This window comes from Scyliorhinus torazame, chromosome 9, assembly GCF_047496885.1.
Source record: "Scyliorhinus torazame isolate Kashiwa2021f chromosome 9, sScyTor2.1, whole genome shotgun sequence".
Taxonomy (NCBI): domain Eukaryota; kingdom Metazoa; phylum Chordata; class Chondrichthyes; order Carcharhiniformes; family Scyliorhinidae; genus Scyliorhinus; species Scyliorhinus torazame.
The window spans coordinates 23196109-23220560 of NC_092715.1; the positions used below are offsets into that span (position 1 = coordinate 23196109).

The 24452-nt window shown below is 52.0% G+C and overlaps 1 protein-coding gene across 1 annotated transcript in view; it reads left to right on the top strand.

Moving 5' to 3' along the window:
* Window positions 1–24452, top strand: part of sh3bp2 (SH3-domain binding protein 2) — a 177705-nt gene that overhangs the window by 143489 nt on the left and 9764 nt on the right. Inside the window, exons 9-12 of the mRNA XM_072515691.1 lie at window positions 17381–17507; window positions 22864–22919; window positions 23990–24068; window positions 24172–24231. Coding sequence (XP_072371792.1) covers window positions 17381–17507; window positions 22864–22919; window positions 23990–24068; window positions 24172–24231 — 322 coding nt within the window. The remainder of the gene's footprint in view (window positions 1–17380; window positions 17508–22863; window positions 22920–23989; window positions 24069–24171; window positions 24232–24452) is intronic.

The window sequence follows — 24452 nt, forward strand, 5'->3', positions numbered from 1 at the left end:
CACAGTGAATAGCACTGTTGCTTCACAACGCCAGCGTCCTGGGTTCGATTCCCAGCTTGAGTCATTGTCTGTGTGGAGTCTGCACATTCTCCCCGTGTCTGCGTGGGTTTCCTCTGGGTGCTCCGGTTTCCTCCCACAGTCCAAAGATTGAACAGGTTGGCATAGGAATTTAGAAGAATGAGAGGTGATCATATTTAAATTAGACCTGAGGGGACTTGACAGGCTAGCTACGAGGAGGAAGTTCCCCCCTGTGGGAGAAACTAGAATTAAGGGACACAGTTTAAGAATAAGGGACGAAATTCTCCGGTATCGGCGCGATGTCCGCCGACTGGCGCCAAAAACGGCGCTAATCAGTCCGGCATCGCACCGCCCCAAAGGTGCGGAATCCTCCGCATCTTGGGGGGCCGAGCCCTAACCTTGAGGGGCTAGGCCCGAGCCGGACTGATTTCCGCCCCGCCAGCTGGCGGAAAAGGCCTTTGGTGGCGCGGAAATGATATCTCCGGGTGGCGCATGCGCGGGAGCGTTAGCGGCCGCTCACGGCATCCCCGCGCATGCGCTGTGGAGGGGGTCTCTTCCGCCTCCGCCATGGTGGAGACCGTGGCGAAGACGGAAGGAAAAGAGTGCCCCCACGGCACAGACCCGCCCGCGGATCGGTGGGCCCCGATCGTGGGCCAGACCACCGTGGGGGCACCCCACCCCCCGGGGCCAGATCGCCCCACGCCCCCCCCCAGGACCCCGGAGCCCGCCCGCGCCGCCTTGTCCCGCCGGTAAGAGAGGTGGTTTAATCCACGCCGGCGGGACAGGCATTCTAGCAGCGGGACTTCGGCCCGTCCGGGCCGGAGAATCGCGCGGGGGGGGGGGGGGGGGGGGGGGGGGGGGGGGGGGTTGGCCCGCCAAACGGCGGGGCGCGATTCCCGCCCCCGCCGAATCTCCGGTGCCGGAGAATTCGGCAACCGGTGGGAGCGGGATTCACGCCAACCCCCGGCGATTCTCCGACCCGGCGGGGGGTCGGAGAATCTCGCCCCTGAAGTCTCCCTTTTAAAATTGGGATTAGGAGAAATTGTTTCTCTCAGAGGTGTTGGTAAGTGGAATTCTCTTGCATGAATGTAGTGGAGGCTGGGTCATTCAATTTATTCAAGGCTGAGCTAAATAGACAAGGGAGTGAAGGGCTATGTGCGGCAGACGAGAAGTTGAGTTAAGACCACAATCAGATCAACCATGATCTTACTAAAAGGCAGAGCAGGCTTGAAAGGCCAAATGGCCTACTCTTGCTCCTAGTCCTATATTGCTGTAAGAGGGTGCTACTACAGACATCCCATTTTAGCCCCTTCCTGAGGTCCCCACCATCCCAGGTCTCAGTGTAGGGAGTCAATCATTTCAAAGAGATTTCTTCATTCACAGCATTGTAAATCTCTGGGATCGTCTACCCCAGAGTATTGTGGATGCTCAAGCACTCAGCATATTTAAGCCTGGGATAGACAGATTTTTGTTCTTTCAGAGAATCAAGGGATATGTGAAATTGATGGGAATTGAGACAGAAGATCAAACTGTAGCTAAGATCTCGGACTACTGTGCCTGGGGGAGGGCACTCGGGGATAGCAGATGCAGGCAGGCCCGTAGTGCAGAATAACATGATAGAGCAAAGGCTTCACATGTCTCAGGTATAGTGGTGTACAAACATGACTCTAACTGTCCCTAACTACAATTGGTCTGCGCCAACCCCCCATTGTGTCCTCTCAGTGATCCTCAAACTGCTTAGCCCTCCGTGCTCTGCCGCTACGCCTAGATGTGTCCCCAAGAGGCATGTTGGAGGTGCAAGAAGCTTGCTGCCTACCGGGTCCTGTGGCCTTTGATGCCCCTGGCAGGTGTCCTCAGGGGGCCCTGGGCACAGCCTCGCTGTGCCACCCTGTCCCACACGCTGACCCCGAGATATGCCATTGTTGGGCGGGGGGGGACTCGGCAGAGCTGGTGACCACCATTGTCTCCCCATAGGGAGGCTTACGGTTGGCCTCCAGCACCCGCTCCTCCCAGATGGTGCCCGTAGGGCCCTGGGGCCACCCTAGGGTGGAGGGGCAGCTGGAATTAGCTCCAGTGGCCACTGCGTTATCTGGCTCTGCCAGCCTGCCGGCTCCCCATTGTCTGCACCACAGTGTCAATGTCCTGGAGTGCATCAGGAATATCCATCCGCCTGTGTCTGGAACACGTTCTTCAGTGACTGGGACATGCTCTGGAGGCTCAGCAATGCCCACCTGGGATTGGGACATGCTCCAGAGTTCCTCGACAATGCCCACCTGGGACTGGGACATGCTCCAGAGTTCCTCGACAATGCCCACCTGGGGCTGGGACATGCTCCAGAGTTCCTCGACAATGACCACCTGGGACTGGTACATGCTCCAGAGTTCCTCGACAATGACCACCTTAGACTGGGACATGCTCCAGAGTTCCTCGACAATGACCACCTTAGACTGGGACATGCTCCAGAGTTCCTCGACAATGCCCACCTGGACTGGTACATGCTCCAGAGTTCCTCGACAATGACCACCTTAGACTGGGACATGCTGCGCAGCACCTCGGCAAGGTTCACCTGGTTCAGGGACATGTACCCCAGTGACTCTGACATACATAGATACATAGAAGATAGGAGCAGGAGGAGGTCTTTTGGCCCTTCGATCTGCTCCGCCATTCATCACGATCATGGCTGACCATCCAACTCAATAGCCTAATCCTGCTTTCTCCCCATAGCCTTTGATCCCATTCTCCCCAAGTGTTATATCCAGCCGCCTCTTGAATATATTCAAAGTTTTAGCATCAACTACTTCCTGTGGTAATGAATTCCACAGGCTCACCACTCTTTGTGTGAAGAAATGTCTTGTTATCTCTGTCCAAAATGGTTTACCCTGAATCCTCAGACTTTAACCCCTGGTTCTGGACACACCCATCATTGGTAACATCTTCCCTGCATCTACCCTGTCCAGTCCTGTTAGAATTTTATAATCTCTATGAGATTCCCCCTCATTCTTCTGAACTCCAGCGAGAACAATCCCAAACTAGTCAATCTCTCCTCATATGACAGTCCCGCCATCCCTGGAATCAGTCCGGTAAACCTTCGCTGCACTCCCTCAAGAGCAAGAACATCCTTCCTCAGAGAAGGAGACCAAAACTGCACACTATACTCCAGGTGTGCCCTCACCAAGTCCCTGTATAATTGCAGCAACACATCCCTGCTTCTGTACTCGAAACCTCTCGCAATGATGGCCAACATACCATTAGCTTTCTTTACCGCCTGCTGCACCTGCATGCTTACCTTCAACGAATGGTGCACAAGGACACCCAGGTCCTGCTGCACACTCCCCTCTCCCAATTTACAACCATTCAGGTAGTAATCTGGCTTCCTGTTTTTGCTTCCGAAATGAATAACCTCACACTTATCCAAATTATACTGCATCTGCCATTGGTTTGCCCACTCGCCCAACCTGTCCAGATCTTGCTGTAGGATCCCTGCATCCTCATCACAATTCACCCTCCCACCTAATTTGGTATCATCTGCAAACTCTGAGATGTTACATTTTGTTCCCTCATCCAAATCATTAATATATATTGTGAATAGCTGGGGTCCCAGCGCCGATCCCTGTGGTACACCACTGGTTACTGCCTGCCAATACTCTTTGTTTCCTCTCTGCCAACAAGTTTTCTATCCACCTCAATACATTTCCCCCAATCCCCTGCGCTTTAATTTTGCACAATAATCTCTTATGCGGGACTTTGTCAAACGCCTTCTGAAAGTCCAAATATACCACATCGACTGGTTCCCCCCTGTCAACTGTACTGGTTACATCTTCAAAGAATTCCAACAGATTTGTCAAGCATGATTTTCCCTTCATAAATCCATGCTGACTCTGACTGATCCTGCCACTGCTTTCTAAATGTTCCGCTATAAAGTCCTTGATAATGGATTCAAGCATTTTCCCCACTACCGATGTTAGGCTTACTGGTCTATAATTCCCTGCTTTCTCTCTACCTCCCTTTTTGAATATTGGAGTGACGTGAGCTACCGTCCAATCTGCAGGGACAGTTCCAGAGTCTATAGAATCCCGGAAGATGACCACCAATACATCCACTATTTCCAGAGCCACCTCCTTAAGCACTCTGGGATGCAGATTCTCAGGCCCTGGGGATTTATCCGCCTTCAATCCCATCAGTTTTCCCAGCACCATTTCTCTACTAATGTTGACCTCCCTCAGTTCCCTCTCACTAAACCTTTCATTCTCCAACATTTCTGGGATCTGATTTGTGTCCTCATTTGTGAAGACAGAACCAAAGTATGTATTCAATTGCTCAGCCATTTCTTTGTCCCTTATCATGCATTCCCTTGTTTCTTTTTTTTCAACAAATATTTTTATTGGAGTATTTGTAAAATTTTACAAAAAAAACAGAAAAAGAACAATCAGCTTTAAACATTAACATAGTGCAAAAATAGATAATTCCCCAAACGGCTGTCTTCGCAGACCATCGCGAATAACAAAAAAACAAATATTTTAAATTAAATTTCCCCAAGAAAGTCGACGAACAACTGCCACCTCTGGGAGAATCCTAACATTGATCCTCTTAAGGCAAACTTTATTTTCTCGAGGCTAAGAAACCCAGCCACTAACCCAGGTCTCTACACTCGTGGACTTCGAGTCTCTCCACATTAACAAGATCCGTCTCCGGGCTACCAGGGAGGCAAAGGCCAAGACGTCGGCCTCTTTCCCCCCCTGAACCCCCGGGTTTTCTGACACCCCAAAGATCGCCACCTCTGGACGTGGCACCACCCGTGTTCCTAGCACCTTGGACGTTGCCCTGGCAAACCCCTGCCAGAACCCTTCAAGCTTCGGGCATGCCCAAAACATATGGACGTGGTTTGCTGGGCTCCCCGCACACCTGTCTTCCACCCCAAAAAACTTGCTCATCCTCGCCGCCGTCATGTGTGCCCGGTGCACCACCTTTAACTGTATTAGACTGGGGCCTGGCACATGACGAGGAGGAATTGACCCTACTTAGGGCTTCCGCCCACAGTCCCGGCCCTAACTCCCCTCCTAACTCCTCATCCTACTTGCCTTTAAGCTCCTCCACCGGGGTTAGGGTTAGGCGTTTCCTCCGCCCCCAACAGCTCCTGGTAGATATCCGACACCTTCCCTTCCCCCACCCAGGTACCGGACACTACTCCATCTTTTATCCCCCGTGGCAGCAGCAGCTGGAAGGCCACCACCTGCTTCCTCAGGAAGGCCCGCACTTGTAGATACCTAAAGCCGTTCCCTGGCGGCAATTTAAATTTGTCCTCCAGTGCCTGCAGGCCGGGAAAGCTCCCATCTATAAACAGGTCACCCATCCTTCTAATACCAGCCCTCTGCCAGCTCTGAAACCCGCCATCCATCCTACCCGGCAGGAACCTGTGGTTAAGGCTTCCGGTTGCGGCGATGACCAGCTAAGCCGCACGTTTCGGCGGCTCCAGCTCGAACGGACCTTCGGGCTCTTTCAGGAGCCCCAACGGGGAATTTTTTTCGGGACAAAACCCGGTGTGGGGTGAGGCAACAGGGAGTCCCCCCCCCCCACCCCCAGCGAAAAAGAAAAATATCGGCGGCGGTGGCCAGATCGCGAAGAATCCTTGAGGGCAGTGGCAGAAGGAAGAAAGGAGCAAGATGGCGGCGGAGGGAGCCCAGGCAACATGGGGACCAGACCAAGACGAATTTTTAAGACGGTGTGTGGAGCTGCTTAAAAAGGAGGTGCTGGCCCCGATGCTACAGGCAATCGAGGGGCTCAAGGAGACACAAAAGACCCAGGAGATAGAGCTCCGTGTGGTGGAGCAGAAGGTGACGGACAACGAGGACGAGATCCTGGGCCTGGCGGTCAAAATGCAGACGCACGAGGCGCTCCATAAGAAGTGCATCGAAAGGATTGAAGTCCTGGAAAACAGATCACGGAGAAAGAACCTCCGGATCCTGGGTCTCCCCGAGGGAGTGGAAGGAGCTGACGGTGGGCCTTACGTGAGTACGATGCTACGCTCGCTAAGGCCCCCTCGGGCCCCTTGGAAGTGGAAGGGGCCCATCGGGTCCCTGAGATGAGACCAAAGGCGGGAGAACCATCTAGGGCGATGATCGTGCGATTTCACCGCTTCAATGAAAGACAGGCGGTTCTGAGATGGGCCAAGAAGGTACGGAGCAGTAGATGGGAGAATGCGGTGGTACGAGTGTACCAGGATTGGAGTGCGGAGGTGGCGAGAAGGGGGGCGAGCTTCAATCGAGCCAAGGAGGTGCTGCACAAGAAGAAAGTGAAGTTCGGGATGTTGCAGCCGGCGCGACTGTGGGTCACGCACCAGGAGAGGCATTACTACTTCGAAACGGCGGAAGAAGCATGGACCTTCATTAAAAACGAGAAACTGGATGAGAACTAAGGGACTGATGTTGGAGGGGAAACGACAATGCTGATGTATATAGAAATGTAAATTGGGATGGGGGGGACATTGAGAAATGTGGGCGCCGGTGGGGGGGGGGAAGAAGAGACTCAGGCGGGGATGGGGAATGGGAGTGGGGCGGCAGAGGGAACTGCGCCATGAGGGGCGGGACGGCTCTAGAGAGTGCGGGGTTTCTTTTTCTTGTTCCCGCGTCAGAAAGATGATGGCGGGAAGATAGGCGCAAGATGGATGGGAGTTCCTCGCACGGGGTGGGTCAAGGAGAGAGCTGGAGACGCCGGGGTCAGTTGAAGTCAGCTGACTTTCGGAAGCAATATGGGGGGAGTAACCATGCTAGATGGTGGGGGGGGGGGGGGATAACTGGGTTGCTGCTGCGGAGATCGAGAAGGAACTGGTAAAAGAAAAGGTGGTCGGGGCGGGAATGCACCGCCTGGGGGACGAGTGGGTGCGCGGAACCGGGACGTGGGACTGGCCCAGAGAGGGTGATGGCTAGTCGACAGGGGAGGGGGGCGGGCAGCCCCCCAGTCTGGCCCGAGTGTTTGCGCACTTAAAAGGACTGAAGGCAGACGTGGCCATTCTTCAGGAGATGCACCTGAAGGTGGCGGACCAGGTTAGGTTAAGGAAAGGATGGGTGGGACAGGTGTTCCACTCGGGGCTGGGCGCAAAGAATAGGGGGGTGGCCATATTGGTGGGGAAACGGGTGTCATTTGAGGCTAGGAACATTGTAGCGGACAGCGGTGGCAGATATGTGATGGTGAGCGGCATGATAATGGGGGGGGGGGGGGGGGGGGGGGGACGGGGACACTTCAACACCGTGCTGGACCCAGGGTTAGATAGATCTAGATCTAGGACCGGAAGAAGGCCGGCAGCGGCCAAGGGGGTTTATGGACCAAATGGGGGGAGTGGATCCGTGGAGATTTGCTAGGCTGCTGGCCAAAGAGTTCTCCTTTTTCTCCCATGTTCACAAGGTGTACTCCCGGATAGATTCCTTTGTTTTGGGTAGGTCACTGATTTCGAGGGTGGAAGGAACTGAGTACTCAGCCATAGCTGTTTCAGACCATGCCCCACACTAGGTGGACCTGGAACTAGGAGAGGAGAGGGAGCAGCGTCTACTCTGGCGACTGGATGTGGGATTATTGGCGGATGAGGGAGTCTGCGGAAGGGTGCGGGGATGTATCGAAAGATACCTGGAGGCCAACGACGACGGGGAGGTCCGAGTAGGAGTAGTATGGGAAGCACTAAAAGCGGTGGTCAGGGGAGAGTTGATCTCCATCAGAGCTCACAAGGGGAAAACGGAGGCCAAAGAAAGGGAAAGACTACTGGGGGAGATTTTGAGGGTAGATAAAAAATATGCGGAGGCCCCGGATGAAGGACTATACAGGGAGAGGCGACGACTCCAGACGGAGTTCGATCTGCTCACCACAGGGAGGGTAGAGGCACAGTGGAGGAAGGCACAGGGGATGAGATATGAATATGGGGAAAAGGGCGAGTCGCCTGTTGGCCCACCAGCTTCGAAAGAGGACAGCGGCGAAGGAGATAGGGGGAGTTAGGGATGAAACGGGAGCCACGGTGCAGAGAGCAGGGAAGATAAACGAGGTGTTTAAGACCTTTTACGAGAGGCTATATAGGTCCCAACCCCCGGAGGGAAAAGAGGGGATGCAGCAGTTTCTGGACCAACTAAGGTTCCCGAAGGTGGAGGAGCAGGAGGTGGCAGGCCTGGGGGCGCCAATTGGGGTGGACGAGGTGACCAAAGGGCTGGGGAACATGCAGGTAGGGAAGGCCCCGGGACCAGATGGGTTCCCGGTGGAATTCTATAGAAAATATGTGGACTTGTTGGCCCCGCTGCTGGTAAGAACCTTTAACGAGGCCAGAGAAGGGGGGACCCTACCCCCGATAATGTCGGAGGCGACGATATCACTAATCTTGAAGCGAGATAAAGACCCGCTGCAGTGCGAGTCCTCTAGGCCTATCTCATTGCTAAATGTGGACGCCAAGTTGCTGGCAAAGGTGCTGGCAACGAGGATAGAGGATTGTGTCCCGGGGGTGATGCACGAAGACCAGACAGGGTTCGTAAGGGGGAGACAATTGAATGTCACCGTGCGACGGCTATTAGGGGTGATAATGATGCCCCCAGCAGAGGGGGAGGCAGAGATAGTGGCGGCAATGGATGCAGAGAAGGCATTTGATAGGGTGGAGTGGGAGTATCTATGGGAGGTGCTGAGGAGGTTCGGGTAGGGGTTTGTCAGCTGGGTTAAACTCCTCTATGGGGCCTCAATGGCAAGTGTGGTCGCAAATCGGCAAAGGTCGGAGTATTTTCGACTACACGGGAACAAGAGAGGGATGCCCGCTGTCCCCATTACTGTTCACGCTGGCAATTGAACCACTGGCCATAGCGCTGAGAGACTCCAGAAAATGGAGAGGGGTGGTTAGAGGGGGAGAGGAACACCGAGTGTCACTCTATGCGGATGACCTACTGCTGTATGTGACGGATCCAGTGGGGGGGATGACAGAGGTCATGCAGATATTGAGGGAGTTTGGAGATTTCTCGGGATATAGGCTTAACATGGGAAAGAGTGAGCTTTTGTGATACACGCTGGGGACCAGAGTAGAGGGATAGATGGCCTACCGCTAAGGAGAGTGGAAAGAAACCTCCGATACCTGGGGATTCAGATAGCCAGGAGCTGGGGAACCTTACACAGACTCAATCTGACATGGCTGGTGGAACAAATGGAAGAGGATTTCAAAAGGTGGGACATGCAGCCGTTGTCACTGGCGGGCAGAGTGCAGGCAATTAAGATGATGGTCCTCCCGAGGTTCCTATTTGTGTTCCAATGTCTCCCTATACTGATCACTAAGGCCTTCTTTAAAAAAATAGATAGGAGCATCACGAGCTTCGTGTGGGCAGGGAAGGCCCCGAGGGTAAGGAGGGGGTTCCTACAACGTAGCAGAGACAGGGGGACTGGCGTTGCCGAATTTGGGCAACTACTATTGGGCCGCCAACGTGGCGATGATTCGTAAATGGATGATAGAGGGAGAGGGAGCGGCGTGGAAAAGGTTGGAGATGAAGTCCTGCAAAGGAACGAGCTTGAAGGCGCTGGTGACGGTGCCATTACCGCTCTTCCCAAAAAAGTTTACCACGACCCCAGTGGTGACGGCAACATTAAGTATCTGGGGGCAATGGAGGCGACAGAGGGGTGTGCTGGGAGCCTCGGTGTGGTCCCCGATCAGGAACAACAATAGGTTTGCCCCAGGGAGGCTGGACGGAGGATTCCAGAGCTGGCACATGGCAGGAATCAGGAGAGTGGGAGACTTATTTATAGATGGGACGTTTGCGAGTTTGGGAGCGCTTGAGGAAAAGTATGAGCTGCCCCGGGGAAATTTCTTTAGATATACGCAGGTGAGAGCGTTCATGAGACAACTGGTGAGGGAATTTCAGCTGCTCCCGACACAAGATATCCAGGACAGGGTGCTTTCGGGGGGGTGGGTCGGGGAGGGCAAAGTGTCCGAGATATACCGGGAGATGAGAGAAGAGGGGGAGGAGTTGGTGGACAAACTGAAGGGAAAATGAGAAGAAGAGCTCGGGGAGGAGATTGAGGAGGGTTTGTGGGCTGATGCCCTAAGCAGGGTAAATTCCTCTTCCTCGTGTGCCAGGCTTAGCCTGATCCAATTTAAGGTGCTGCATAGAGCACACATAACGGGAGCAAGGTTGAGCAGGTTCTTCGGAGTGGAGGACAAGTGTGGGAGATGCGGGGGAAGCCCGGCGAACCACACACATATGTTTTGGTCGGGTCCGGCACTGGAGGGGTATTGGAGGGGAGTGACGGGAGTGATCTCGAAGGTGGTGAAGATCCGGGTCAAGCCAGGCTGGGGGTTGGCTATATTTGGAGTAGCGGATGAGCCGGGAGTGCAGGAGGCGAAAGAGGCCGATGTTGTGGCCTTTGCGTCCCTAGTAGCCCGGCGTAGGATTTTACTCATGTGGAAGGAAGCGAAACCCCCCGGCCTGGAGACCTGGATAAACGATATGGCGGGGTTCATAAAACTGGAGCGGATGAAGTTTGCGCTGAGAGGATCGGCTCAGGGGTTCACCAGGCGGTGGCAACCGTTCCTCGACTATCTAGCGGAACGTTAGGGGGAAGATAGATAGCCAGCAGCAGCAGCCCGGGGGGGGGGGTAAATTGTTTGTGTTCTAGATGGAGAGACAGGGTGGGGGGGGTAAATTGTTTGTGTTCTAGATGGAGAGACGGGGTGGGGGGGGTAAATTGTTTGTGTTCTAGATGGGGAGACGGGGTGGGGGGGGTTAATTGTTTGTGTTCTAGATGGGGAGACGGGGTGGGGGAGCATTACTTCGTGTTATTTGGTTAGTTTACTATATTATTTAAACAATGTTATATAGCAGGTATCATGCTACCATTTTTGTTGATTTGTAAGGGAAAAAATTGTGTTTGAAAACTTTAATAAAATATTTTTTTTTAAAAAAAGGAACCTGTGGTTATTACATAACGGGGTTCAGACCGACGCGCCTTCCACCCTCTTGTGTCTCTTCCACTGCCCCCAGATCGTCATTGTCGCCACCACCACCGGACTTGTGGAGTAGCGGGCCGGCGAGAATGGCAGAGGTGCCATTACCAGCGCTCCCAAACTGGCGCCTTTGCATGACGCCGCCTCCAACCGCTCCCATGCCGACCCCTCCCCCAATACCCACTTCCTGATCGTGGCAATGTTGGCCGCCCAGTAGTAGTTGCAAAAGTTCGGCAGCGCCAGCCCACCTTCCCCGACCGCGTTTCAGCTGTGCTCTCTTTACTCGCCGGGTCTTGTTCGCCCACACAAGTCCCGAGATGATCTTATTAACCCGCTTAAAAAAGGCCTTAGGGATGAAGATGGGAAGGCACTGGAATACAAATAAGAACCTGGTGAGGACCGTCATTTTCATGGTCTGTACCCTCCCCGCCAGTGACAGCGGGAGCATGTCCTATCTTTTAAAGTCCCCTTCCATGTGGAGCTGTTTAGCACAGGGCTAAATCGCTGGCTTTGAAAGCAGACTAAGGCAGGCCAGCAGCACGGTTCAATTCCCGTAACGGCCTCCCCGAACAGGCGCCGGCATGTGGCGCTAGGGGCTTTTCACAGTAACTTCATTGAAGCCTACTTGTGACAATAAGCGATTTTCATTTCATTTCATGTGTTCCACCAGCCGGGTCAGATTAAGCTTATGCAACAAATCCCACTTCCGGGCCACCTGTCTACCCAGGTAACGAATGTTCTTCTCTCCCCTCCTCAGCGGCAGCTCCCTCAGTCTCTTCTGTCCTTTAGCCTGGATCACAAACAGCTCGCTATTCCCCACGTTCAATCTATTCCCCAAGAAACTGCTAAATTCCCTTAAGATCCGCATGACCTCCCCCATCCCCTCCAGTGGGTCCGGAATATACAGGAGGAGATCATCCGCGTAGAGCGAGACCCGATGCCCCCCCCCCCTCCACCCCCCGGGACCAGCCCCTGCCAGTCCCTTGAAGCTCTCAACGCTTTGGCCAGCGGCTCAATGGCTAGAGCAAATAATAACGGGGAAAGGGGACACCCTTGCCTCGTCCCCCGGTGCAATTTAAAATACTCCGACCTAAGCCGGTTCGTGCGCACGCTTGCCACAGGCGCCTAGTACAGCAATCGCACCCACCGGATAAAACCCTCACCCATAACCCCCAACAACTGCCAAGTCCTCTGGCCGTGCAGCTGAAGGCTATTGTTATAGGGAACTGGCAATCATGGTTCAGTGCGGGGCGGTAATCCCAGCGCCTCCGGGCTCTTTGCCCGTGGCCAAGGATGGCTACTCACTACCCCGGCTCCCCATAGAAGCCCTTCCACCAGGTTCACGTTTTTAAAAAGGAATACTAATCGGCGCCAGCATGACTACTCGCTGGGGAGGCCGCGGAATGACCGTTGCATATAGGGTGGCTCCCATTAATTGTATGGAAATTGGGCTTAAGTGGTGATAATTGGTTTCTCTCCTCACTACAGCGAAATCCCAATTTCGCCTACGGAAGCGGAACGGTTGCATCGCGAAATGTTCTCGTTTGTGGCCTCTCCCGCTATTCACCAGCTTCGTTTCGCTGCTTCAGCGAGAGTGCAACGAGGCCGGAGAATCGCGCCCTAACTGTCCTTGGATAGTGGTGGGAAACACGCCGGCAGAACGGGAAAAACCCGCCACAAATAAATGTTTCTGTTGAATCACACCCTCTTCATTCACATAAGTTGAGAAGGGGTTGAGCAAACCCTCACATCTTCTGGCAAGTGAAGGACCTATTACGTTAGTACTGGAACCTCCTGTATTCCATGTATTGGAATTTAGAAGAATGAGTGGGGATCTTATAGAAACATATAAAATTATGAAGGGAATAGATAGGATAGAAGCGGGCAGGTTGTTTCCACTGGCGGGTGAAACTAGAATTAGGGGGCATAGCTTCAAAATAAGGGGGAGCAGATTTAGGACTGAGTTGAAAGGGTCATGAATCTGTGGAATTCCCTGCCCAGTGAAGCAGTTTAGGCTACCTCATTAAATGTCTTTAGACAAAGATAGATAGATTTCTGAACAGTAAAGAAATTAAGAGTTATGCTGAGCGGATGGGTAAGTGGAGCTGAGCCCACAGAAAGATCAGCCATGGTCTTATTGAATGGCGGAGCAGGCTCGAGGGGCCAGATGGCCTACTCCTGCTCCTAGTTCTTATATTCTTAATGCTGGAGGTGGACAGGGAATATTCGAGGGTGCCCATGGTGGAGGGATTGGCGAGGAGGAAAACATTGCAGGGGCAATTTGACAGGCTGACAACGGGGAGGGCATTACGGCAACTGCGTAGAGCAAGAGGGGTGCAATACGAGTATGGGGAGAAGGCGAGCCGCATGCAGGCTACGCCCAGGGAAATATTGAAGTGAGGTGTTGGGTGCTCTGAGGTACAGACGAACCAACACGGTTGCGATTGGTACAACGCAGTTTTATTCCATCTAACTATTTATACATCAGACTTGGTACTCAGCACGTTGTGACTGTGTGAGTGTCTTGCTAATGAGGTCCTGGCCCTGTGCTGTCTCCAGATGGACTGCTCAGGAAGTGTTGTGTTTCTTGTCTTATACTGTGTCTGCTCTTGTCTGTGATTGGCTGTCATGTTATGTGTGCTAATTGGTCCGTTGGTCTGTCTATCATTATGTATGTGTTATGATGTATGTTTGAATATCATGACATCCCTCTTTTTTACAAGATTATGTGCCTACGTGGTTATAAATATAAATGTGTCCTGAGTGCAGCTAAAGGTGTGTGTGTGTGCGTAATATTTACATCATGTACATGGGCTTAACTATATACAAGGGGCGATGTCAGGTGTGACATGCTAACAAGGTTGTACCATAACAAAAGAAGAACGTTGAAATTTGGAACTATCAAACGAGGCCTGTAATGATAAAACAGTGACATGTTACAAAACAGTAGTTGCTAAAGTTTGACGTGTGAACAGTCTCATAAGTCCAGTCTAGTAGGTGGGCGACGAATTTGGGTTGACCGCCTCAAGGGTGGGTCGAGAACCACCGGCTGAGGTGCGAGCCTGGCCACGGGCGGCGACAGAAGGGGCATGGTATATGGCAGCTCCACGAAGTCGCTATCAGGAACCAGTGGAGGACACGGCGTCTGTGTATGGTTCCGTTGCGAGCGTGGAAGTAGGCAAAGGGCTCGGCGATTGCGCCTACGTACGGATCCATCCGGCATGCGTACCAGGAACGAGCGGGGAGCCAAGCGTCGGAGAACTTCGACAGGTGCTGACCAGCCACCGTCTGGTAGGTGGATGTGGACGTTGTCTCCAGGGGCCAGGGAGGGAAGATCAGTTGCCCGTATGTCGTACGATCTCTTCTGGCGATCGCGCTGCAGTTGCATCCTATGCAGTACCGGAGCATGGTCTATTGTTGGTGCCAGGATGGAAGGCACAGTGGTGATTTGACAGGCTGACAACGGGGAGGGCATTACGGCAACTGCGTAGAGCAAGAGGGGTGCAATACGAGTATGGGGAGAAGGCGAGCCGCATGCAGGCTACGCCCAGGGAAATATTGAAGTTCCGGACTGGGGCTGGGGATGTGGTGCTAGAGCCAGGGAAGGTAAATGAGGCATTTAGAGAGTATTACCAGGGATTTTATGAGGCAGAACCAGGGGGAGAGGAGGGGAACATGGGGCGGTTTCTGGACGAGCTGGAATTTCCCCAGGTGGAGGAAGCAAAGAGGCAGGTGTTGGAGGAGCCCCTGGGGTTGAGGGAGGTGCTGGATAGTATCAGGGGTATGAAGTCGGGAAGGCCCCTGGGCCGGATGGGTACCCGGCAGAATTTTATAAGGAATTTGCAGTGGACCTGGCACCACATCTGTTGGGGGCGTTTAATGAAGCACTGGAGAAGGGGGAGTTGCCGGAGACGATGAAGCTGTCAGTAATCACACTAATCCCCAAAAAAGGGAAGGATCCGGTGGAATGTGGGTCGTATAGACCCATATCACTATTGAACATGGATGCAAAAGTATTGGCTAAGTTGTTGGCGGGGAGGATGGAGAATTGTGTCCCGGGGGTGGTTGCAGAAGATAAAATGGGCTTCGTGAAGGGCAGGCAGCTCGCGAGTAATATAAGATGGCTGTTGAATGTGGTGATGAATCCGTCGAGAGCTCTGGTACCGGACGGAGGTGGTGGTGTCCATGGACGTGGAGAAAGCATTTGATCGGGTGGAGTGGCAGTACCTGTTCGAAGTTTTGGGAAGGTTTGAGTTTGGGCCGAGATTTGTGGCATGGGTGCGGTTGCTGTATGTGGCGCCAAGAGTGAGGGTGAGGATGAATTATATGAGCTCACGAAGCTTTGACGTACACAGGGGTACGAGGCAGGGGTGCCCGCTGTCGCCGCTGCTGTTTGCGCTGGCCATAGAGCCGTTGGCGATGGCTCTCAGGGGGTCGGCAGAGTGGCAGGGGATAATGAGGGGACAGAGGGAGCATCGGGTGTCACTCTATGCCGATGACCTACTGCTGTATGTTTCTGATCCGTTGGAGGGTATGGGAAGGATTATGGGCCTGTTGGGAGGTTTGGAAGGTTCTCGGGATACAAGCTGAATGTAGGGAAAAGCGAGGTATTCCTGGTGAATGAGCTGGCACAGCGGGCTAATTTAGGGGGGGTGCCATTTACGGTAGCAAGGGATAGGTTTAGGTACTTGGGGATTCAGGTAGCGAGGGAATGGACGGGGCTCAATACGTGGAACTTAACAAAGCTGGTGGAGGAGGCCAGGGAAGATCTTAAGAGGTGGGATACTCTGCACTTACCGTTGGTGGGGAGGGTCCAAGTGATGAAAATGAATATTCTGCCGAGGTTCTTGTTTATCTTTCAGGCTCTCCCGATCTTTATACCAAAGGCCTTTTTTCAGAAAGTGGACACAATCATCTCTGACGTTGTATGGGCGGGGAAGGTGCCGAGGGTGGGGAGGACCCTGTCACAGAAGCAGCAAGGGGGGTTGGCGATGCCAAACTTGCTTCATTATTATTGGGCAGCGAATGTGGATAAGGTGCGGCGGTGATGGGAAGGAGAAGGGGTAGAGTGGGTTAGGATGAAGGAGGAATCTTGTAAGGGGTCTAGTTTGAGGGCTTTGGTGACAGCAGCAATGCCAATGGCTCCGAGTAGGTATTCAGGGAGCCCAGTGGTGCAGTCCACGGTGAAGGTACGGAATCAGCTGAGGAGGCATTTTAGGGTGGAAAGGATGTCGGTGCTAACGCCGCTGTGCAAGAATCATGGGTTTGAGCCGGGGGGGATGGATAGTGTATACAGGAGGTGGAGGGAAGTGGGGCTGGTCAAGGTGAGGGATTTGTATTTGGAGGAAGGATTCACCAGTCTGGAGGAGCTAAGGGAGAGGGTAGAGCTGCCAAGGGGCAGTGAGTTCAGGTATCTACAGGTTAGGGACTTTGCACGAAAGGTCTGGAAGGGGTTCCCTAAATTGCCGGGATACACCCTGCTGGAGCGACGGCTGCTTCCGGATGTGGAAGGGGAGGGAAGAATTGGGGATATATACATATATATATATATATAATGGCTGGGGGATCAGGGAGGCGAGTGGGTGGTGAAAATCAAGGGGAAATGGGGAGCGGAGTTGGGAATGGAGATCAATTGGGGAGTATGGAGTGAGGCACTGCATAGGGTAAACAGGACCTCCTCTTGTGCAAGGATGAGCCTGATACAGTTTAAGGTGGTGCACAGGGTGCGTATGACTCGGGCGACAATGAGTGGGTTCTTTCAGGGGGTAGCAGATGAGTGTGAGAGGTGTTGGCGGAGGCCAGCGAATCATGCACACATGTTTTGAGGTTGTGAAAAATTGGGCGGGAGTGTTCGCAGTCATAGCCAGGATATTGGAGGAGGGAGTGGACCCGGATCCTTTGGTGGCGATATTTGGGGTTTCAGAGAAGCCAGAGCTCATGGAGAGGAGGAAGGCCGATGTCATGGCCTTCGCCTCTCTGATTGCACGGTGACGAATTTTGCTGGAGTGGCAGTCGGCATCGCCACCGGGGGTAGCAGTCTGGTTGGGTGACCTGTACGACTTCAAGCGGTTAGAGAAGATAAAGTATGAGTTAAGGGGCTCAGCAGGGGAGTTCGAGAAAAGGCGGGAGATGTTTGTGACCGTGTTTGAGGAGATGTTTGGCGCCTGTGGGGGGGGGTGAAAAAGGAGGAAAATCTATACAAACTGTATAGTTGATTGTTGGGAAGAATGTTTCCCGGGGTGTTTATTTGCTGTAACCTACTTTGATACAAGTTTGAATAAAATGCGTTTAAAAAAGAGTAAATACATAACATGTGTAATATAGGAGAACTATTATTGTAAGCTGATTCAGAATGTAAGAAAATCACGGCTAATACATAAGGACTAAAAATTGATAAAATATTATTTCTTGTAGCCGCTCATCTCCTGAAGGACAAAGTTTTCGGTCTGTTGAAATTGAAAAACCGGTTCTTCGCCAAAGGTCTCAATCACAGCCAGCAGAGAGTCATGAATCTGATGATGATGACGAAGATTATGAAAATGTAAGAACATGCTTTTTGTTTTGTGAATATACCCCACTCGCTGATGATTGTAATTATCACAATGCGCACTCCATCAGTATTTATTCACCCAGTTGCCCCACCCAATGACTCCGAGTAGAGCACAGCAGAATGTGTTGGACAATAATGAGATAAAGAATAGGACTGTTTGAATTTTATTTTTATTTTAAAAATATTTAATGCAGAAATGTTTCTGTTGGCAACAAATTGTTCCTATTATCCAGTTTGAGTGTGAAGTGAAATATTTCCTTCCCATCTCTCTGCTCATGTCACAGTGGCTGCAATTCTTCAGTTGTTGCGATTCCCGCACCCCTGCCTGCGGGTTTCCCAGTGGTGTGGGGTGGCTTTAATGGGAAATCCCATTGGTGAATGGCAGGTATGGAACCCCGGCACCAGCACACCGCTGAGAAACATGTGGCTGGGGGACCCGTGAACACAGTTCAGAATTTTATTGCTTTTGATCTGTAAATTAGTAATATTTGACAATACAGGCCTCCATGTATAAAGCATGATCAAAATGTTCATGGTTCACAATGAATTATGTCGACAAATACGACTGTTACTTTGCACCAACAATGTCTGTGTGATGGTAATGAGATGATTGGTTAATATTTTTTGGTGACTTGGGTCAAGGAAGAAATGTTGGTTAGGACATCTTGCAATCTTTCTTCTCCTTTCCAATTAGTACCATAGAACATAGAACATTACAGCGCAGTACAGGCCCTTCGGCCCTCGATGTTGCGCTGACCTGTGAAACCACTCTAAAGCCCATCTACACTATTCCCTTATCGTCCATATGTCTATCCAATGGCCATTTGAATGCCCTTAGTGTTGGCGAGTCCACTACTGCTGCAGGCAGGGCATTCCACGCCCTTACTACTCTCCGAGTAAAGAACCTACCTGGAATCTTTAACATTCACTGGAAGATGAAGCTGTGACCATTGTTTAACTTATGATCTGGCTGTGTGAGATCATGCTGCCCTCACTTTCTGCTCCCCATACATTTATTGTGTAGAAATCAATGTTCGTTGCACACTCAGCATCTTAATTCCTTACCTTACTCAATCTTCACTTTTTTACAATGGTCAAGCTTGGAAAAAACTAAGCTGAGCAGAACTTTATTTTGTACTTTTGTTACCCAACCTTGGTGGCCTGTACTGTCTTGGTCTTTTGCTTTGGATTCCGATTTTTTTTTTTTTACAGTGTTGTACTTTGTACTAACAATAAGAAAATCAGAAATTGTGTTGCTGTATAAAATTCCTGAAATGTGTGAACTGTTGCATTTCATACTGAGGATTGGAAAGTATTTATGGAGTGTGTAACTAGGAAGGAGTGATGGAGGTTAGCAAATAGTGGCCTCTAGTGGAATGGTCTAGCAATAATGGGGAAGAGGAGCCTTAAGTCAGCAAGCTCAGGGAAAGGGGAAAGAGAAACTATTGCTGTTGGGTAATAACATTTGCAGTTTAGACAATTTATTGCAAACACCACATGACCAAAATGTTACAATATTTGAACTATCAGGGCTATGATGTCATAAAATCATGGAATGATACGGGCAGCATGGTAGCATAGTGGTTAGCACAATTGCTTTACAGCTCCAGGGTCCCAGGTTCGATTCCAGCTTGGGTCACTGTCTGTGTGGAGTCTGCACATTCTCCCCGTGTGTGCGTGGGTTTCCTCCGGGTGCTCCGGTTTCCTCCCACAGTCCAAAGGTGTGTGGGTTAGGTGGATTGCCCTTAGTGTCCAAAATTGCCCTTCGTGTTGGGTGGGGTTACTGGGTTATGGGGATAGGGTGGAGGTGTGGACCTTGGGTAGGGTGCTCTTTCCAAGAGTTGGTGCAGACTCGATGGGCCGAATGGCCTCCTTCTGCACTGTAAATTCTATGAACTATGGTACAGCACAGAAGGAGACCATTAAGCCCATTCATTGCTCCTGTACTGGCTCTCTGAAAGAGTGATCCAATTCATCCCTCTCTCCTGCTCTTTGCTCAAAGTTCTGTGGCAGGATTCATTGTTGCTGACACTAATTGATGTTGTGGCAGGATTGGTGGACTTCCACGACAGCAAAGCTGGCACCGCACCTGGACCAATTCAGCAACAGTTGAGGGATTAGCATCAGTGTCACGTGGAACACAATCCATTCCAATGGGAAACAGTGCTGGAGTCGCTGGATTTGTGATTGACACACAAGCTGCAGGCGTATATACACACTTCACTCGCCACACACACACTGTGGTGATCCACTGTAATAGAAGATGTAAGGTAGGACCTGCACTACAGGTTCACCAGTAGCTCCTGCCGGCTGGCTCCGCCCAGGGAGAACTGTATAAATATGCATGACCTCCAGTGCCCTGCTATTTCGCCAGCTGCAGCAGGAGGCCACGCATCTGACTGCAATAGAGCCACAGTTGTACCCAACTTTAGTCTTTGTGCAATTGATCGTGCATCACACACACCATCCCAGCCAACAAGCTACAGTGAGTATCACGGACGCTGAGTTGGAGATCCTCCTGGATATGGTGAAGGAGAGGCAGGCCACCCTGTATGCTGGCCTGGGAAGTAGGCTGCCAGCCACTGCTGTTTGCCGTGCCTGGGTGCAGGTGATCGAGGTGGTGAGCGCCACCAACAACTCCATCTGGACTGGCCTGCAGAGCCGTAAAAAATTGCACAACCTCCTCGGGGCAACACTGTGCCCCCAGCAATAACCCGCGTCCTACACATCCCCCCCACCTGGAGGGCGGCCGAACCCCCACCCTGCACCGCATCACACCACCCATACCGGCTGCCATGGCCGGGTGCCCTGGCCACTGAGGCCACCAGCTACTCACCCCCTGGGCTGCATGTGTCGGATTGTCTAACACTGTCATTTTCTGTCCCCCACCCCCAGAGGACCGCCCAGAACCGCCTGGAGGGGGACCGCCGGACCTGTGGCCCCTTACCACGGCTGAGCAGAGGGCCCGAGACATAGTCGGCAGCCTAGAGGAAAGGGAGGTCGCCGGGGTGGAGATCGGGAGAGGAAGTGCGGTTGCAGTTTTCCATATCATGCGTGTCAACCCTCTCCAACACTACACCCACATCCAGCGCATCCATCTGGAGTCCCCCGCCCCCAGCCAGTGCCACAGTCCCCCCCCCCCCCCCCCCCCCCAGAAGGCATTCCCGAGAGGGCGGATCAACCGCAGGAACTAGCTGCCGTCCAGACGGGTATTCGACCTCAGGAATGGACAGTTCAATCGATAGTGGAGGTGCAGGCGCAGAGCCACGGACTACAAGAGGGGCGAGCATCCAGCACCAGCAGGCGCAGCTGGAGGAGTCCAACCGTGTGCAGGAGCAGCAGGTGGAGCCGACCAGGCGTGCCATCCAGGCCACCACATGGGTGGCACCCGCGGTGGAGACGGTGGGGTCAAGGGTTTCAGCTCTGGATTAGCATGTCCGAGGCCTGGGGCATTGTGTGCAGGCGCTGGCCGTGGCCCAGGTCAGGGTGGCCGCCTCATAGGTGACCATGTGCCAGAGCCACCTGGAAATCGCAGCGGCACTCTGAGCATGGCCCAGTCACAACAGGTCATGGCTGGGAACGTCGGCGGCATTGCCTAGGCATTGGCCGGCACGGCGCAGCCACAGAGGGGGGTGGCCCAATGCAAGAGAGAGTTGGCACAGTCACTGGCTGAGGGTATCCCAGGAGCCTCTTCACTAAAGTGGCCAACCGAGGTGTGTTTCTGGGATGGTGGAGGGTGTTGGAGACAGCTGTGACTGGAAATCTGTGTTATCGCTGGACTCGAGCTCCAGAGTCTTTTGGGTCTTGTCGACTACTGCCGTCCGTGCTGCTCTCCTCATCGCTGGCTGATGTGACACAGGCCCAGAAGGTGGTGGCACGGTCCCAGGCGGTGATACTCCATTCCCCGTGCTCCATGGCCACGAACATGCAGACCCTAGTCGAGACCAGAGCGGACCTCCAGGACTGGCAGCACCAGGTGGCGGGGAACCTTGGGGGATACCTCCACTTGCACCCCCATCCCATGGAGTAGCCCGGGGACCACTGGGCACCCCGAGCCGGTGACTCCCACAGGGGAGGTGCCGGAACACTGCAGCACCTCGGACTCCTGCCCCCCTCCTGTCCCTGGCACATCTGGCGGGCAGAGCAGGGCAGCACCACGCCACCTGGAACACGCGAGCAGCAGCCGGCCCATCCAAGCCCGGTCGCCCCAGAAGATGGCCGCCAACGGGGACCCAGGTTGCAGGGAGGGAATCACAGCAGGCTGCCTCCACTCCATGTCACCCATCAATGAACATTGATCTCTTGGTGATCAGAGGCAATCTGGGGCCCTTGGTTTGTCTGGCACTGGGCAGGGTGGTGCCCTGGCAGTTCCACCTGGGCACACTGGCGGCGCCAGCCTGGCCATGCCCAGGTGGCACTGCCAGGCAGGCTGGGGCACTGATCCCCTAACTGGTGAGTTGGGGTGTTGGGACGGTATGGAGGCTGCGGTGGGGGGGTCGAGAGAAAACTGCACCCCGATCGCTTCATACACTGGCGAGCAGAGCTCGTCAGTCCAGGAAGTGAGGCAAAGTGCGACTTCGGCGGGACGTTCCTTGGCAAGGCCCAGAAATGAGGCAGAGTCCTGTCTAATAGCGGGGTCGTTCTTGGCGCTGTCAGTGCCAGGAAACAGCTGGCTAAACGTGCCCGACACGGGTCTCTGTTTCTTTTCTGTTCAATCACGCCCTGAATAGCTAATTCGAAAGAAGGCAGTTCTAACAATACAGCTTTTCCACAGCTGAAGTTATAAAATGTAATTTGGTATCATAAATAACCAATTACAGAAGTAAAACACGACTGTGGAAGGATCAGCCTGCCACAGGACAACAGCTATCACCTAAATCTCTATAACACTCCTGGCACAAAGAAAAATATGGTAAACAACTGCAAAGATGTCCAATTTATGGTGACAAACTCCCACACCTGCATATTGGCTTTGATACTATTGACTGACTAAAGTAACTGCTGGTACCATAAAACTGCTAAATAAGTGGCTTGGTGCATATTTGTGAGCCATTGGTTTGCCTGAACTTAGCAGGTAAAGGACAGGATTACAAGGTCTACATGCAGCCTAAATGCACCATCAAAAATGTAGGTTTTGGTTTTGTTTAAATCTTACTTCAACATGACTTTTTTTCCAAACCTAAAAGCTGACCCGAAGCACCTTGGTCCAGTTGCGGCGTTGCTGGTCCACCCAGGTAATGAAGGGAGCTGCACAGAAAACCGGATGAACAGAAAGGTCCAAATGCAAGCAATTCTTAGACTGAATTTGTTTATTTACTGACAGTTTCATTGCTTGGCTTGATCATAGGTCCAGCTGCCGCCCTCTGTATTTGTGAATACAACAGAATCCAATGATGTTGAGAGGTAATTATTAATTACACTAACACATACAGATACATCACTAACCATTAGGGCTGAATGGCACCATTTTGAAGCGATTGTGGAAATGCATCTCTTTCTGCAATGTATAAAATCACTCTCCATGGAATTTTTCAATCTTAACTTATACATTACGCGTCCTTTTTATTTCTTCTAAAAACGGGCAGCACGGTAGCCTTGTGGATAGCACAATTGCTTCACAGCTCCAGGGTCCCAGGTTCGTTTCCCGGCTTGGGTCACTGTCTGTGCGGAGTCTGCACATCCTCCCCGTGTGTGCGTGGGTTTCCTCCGGGTGCTTCGGTTTCCTCCCACAGTCCAAAGATGTGCACATTAGGTGGATTGGCCATGCTAAATTGCCCTTAGTGTCCAAAATTGCCCTTAGTGTTGGATGGGGTTACTGGGTTATGGGATAGGGTGGAGCTGTGAGCTTGGGTAGGGTGCTCTTTCAAAGAGCCGGTGCAGACTCGATGGGCTGAATGGCCTCCTTCTGCACTGTAAATTCTATGAATTAATATTTTTGAATGTCGTATTGAAGCACCTCAACCATGCACAGGCAACCCAATGGTGGTGCCATTTCTTTCACATGTTAGATATCTCCCCTCTCTCTTCCATAAGTATTGACTGCTTAATGAAGCATATTTATATATAGATTAGGCTTACTCTTGTCCCTTGCCAAATTTGATTATTGATCTATAAGCCCTGACGATAAATATTACCAGGGTTTTGAACTGTGCAGAGCTTCACGGTCTAGCCCCATTCTACTCTTGCCCAAATATGTCCACGTACCATCTGAATGGCAATCCGAAGTAGCAACCCTGATTTGGCTGATTTCCCCCCTCCACCCCACCCCAACCCAGGGGCATTGAGGCCAATTGCAACTCTCCCAATGTTGCACTGGCCACGATTAGCTAAGCCTACAAAGAGCGGTCTTGCCATAGTCAGAATATGTTCCAGGGAGGATGGAAGTCAAGTTCCAGGGCAAAATAGCTCAATTCTAATGAAGTACACAGACTCATGAAGTAATTTTATAAAATCATTCTCATCTATTCACAAAGGTTGTTCGGATCTACAAGTCCTGGTTCCAACCCAGAGAATGGATTGTATTGCATAAGGAATTCTTCAAAGTCGGGAAAGGTAGCAGTCTAATAATTTGTACAATGTTATGCTTTTGTTCCATTACTGATAATTAATTAGTCTGTTGTAAAACGTATCCTACTTTTTTCCTTCTTCCAAAAAGGTTTTGGTTGTGTGGGATGATTCGGAGATGAAAGTGAGGAACTACAGAATTTTTGAAAAGGTCAGTAAACCTTGTTTAAATATTTTTGCAGCTACATTTGTCACTACACATGATGGGTTGTAACCCACATTTGTTGCTTTAATTTTGAACTCCTTTTTTAGAGCATAGACCTCAGTTCAGTGGGAAATGTATCCAGAACATTGATATCCAGTACACTATGCGCTAGTTACATGTGACTAACTGTGTAGCACAATCAATCACTCACGAGACAAGATGAGAAG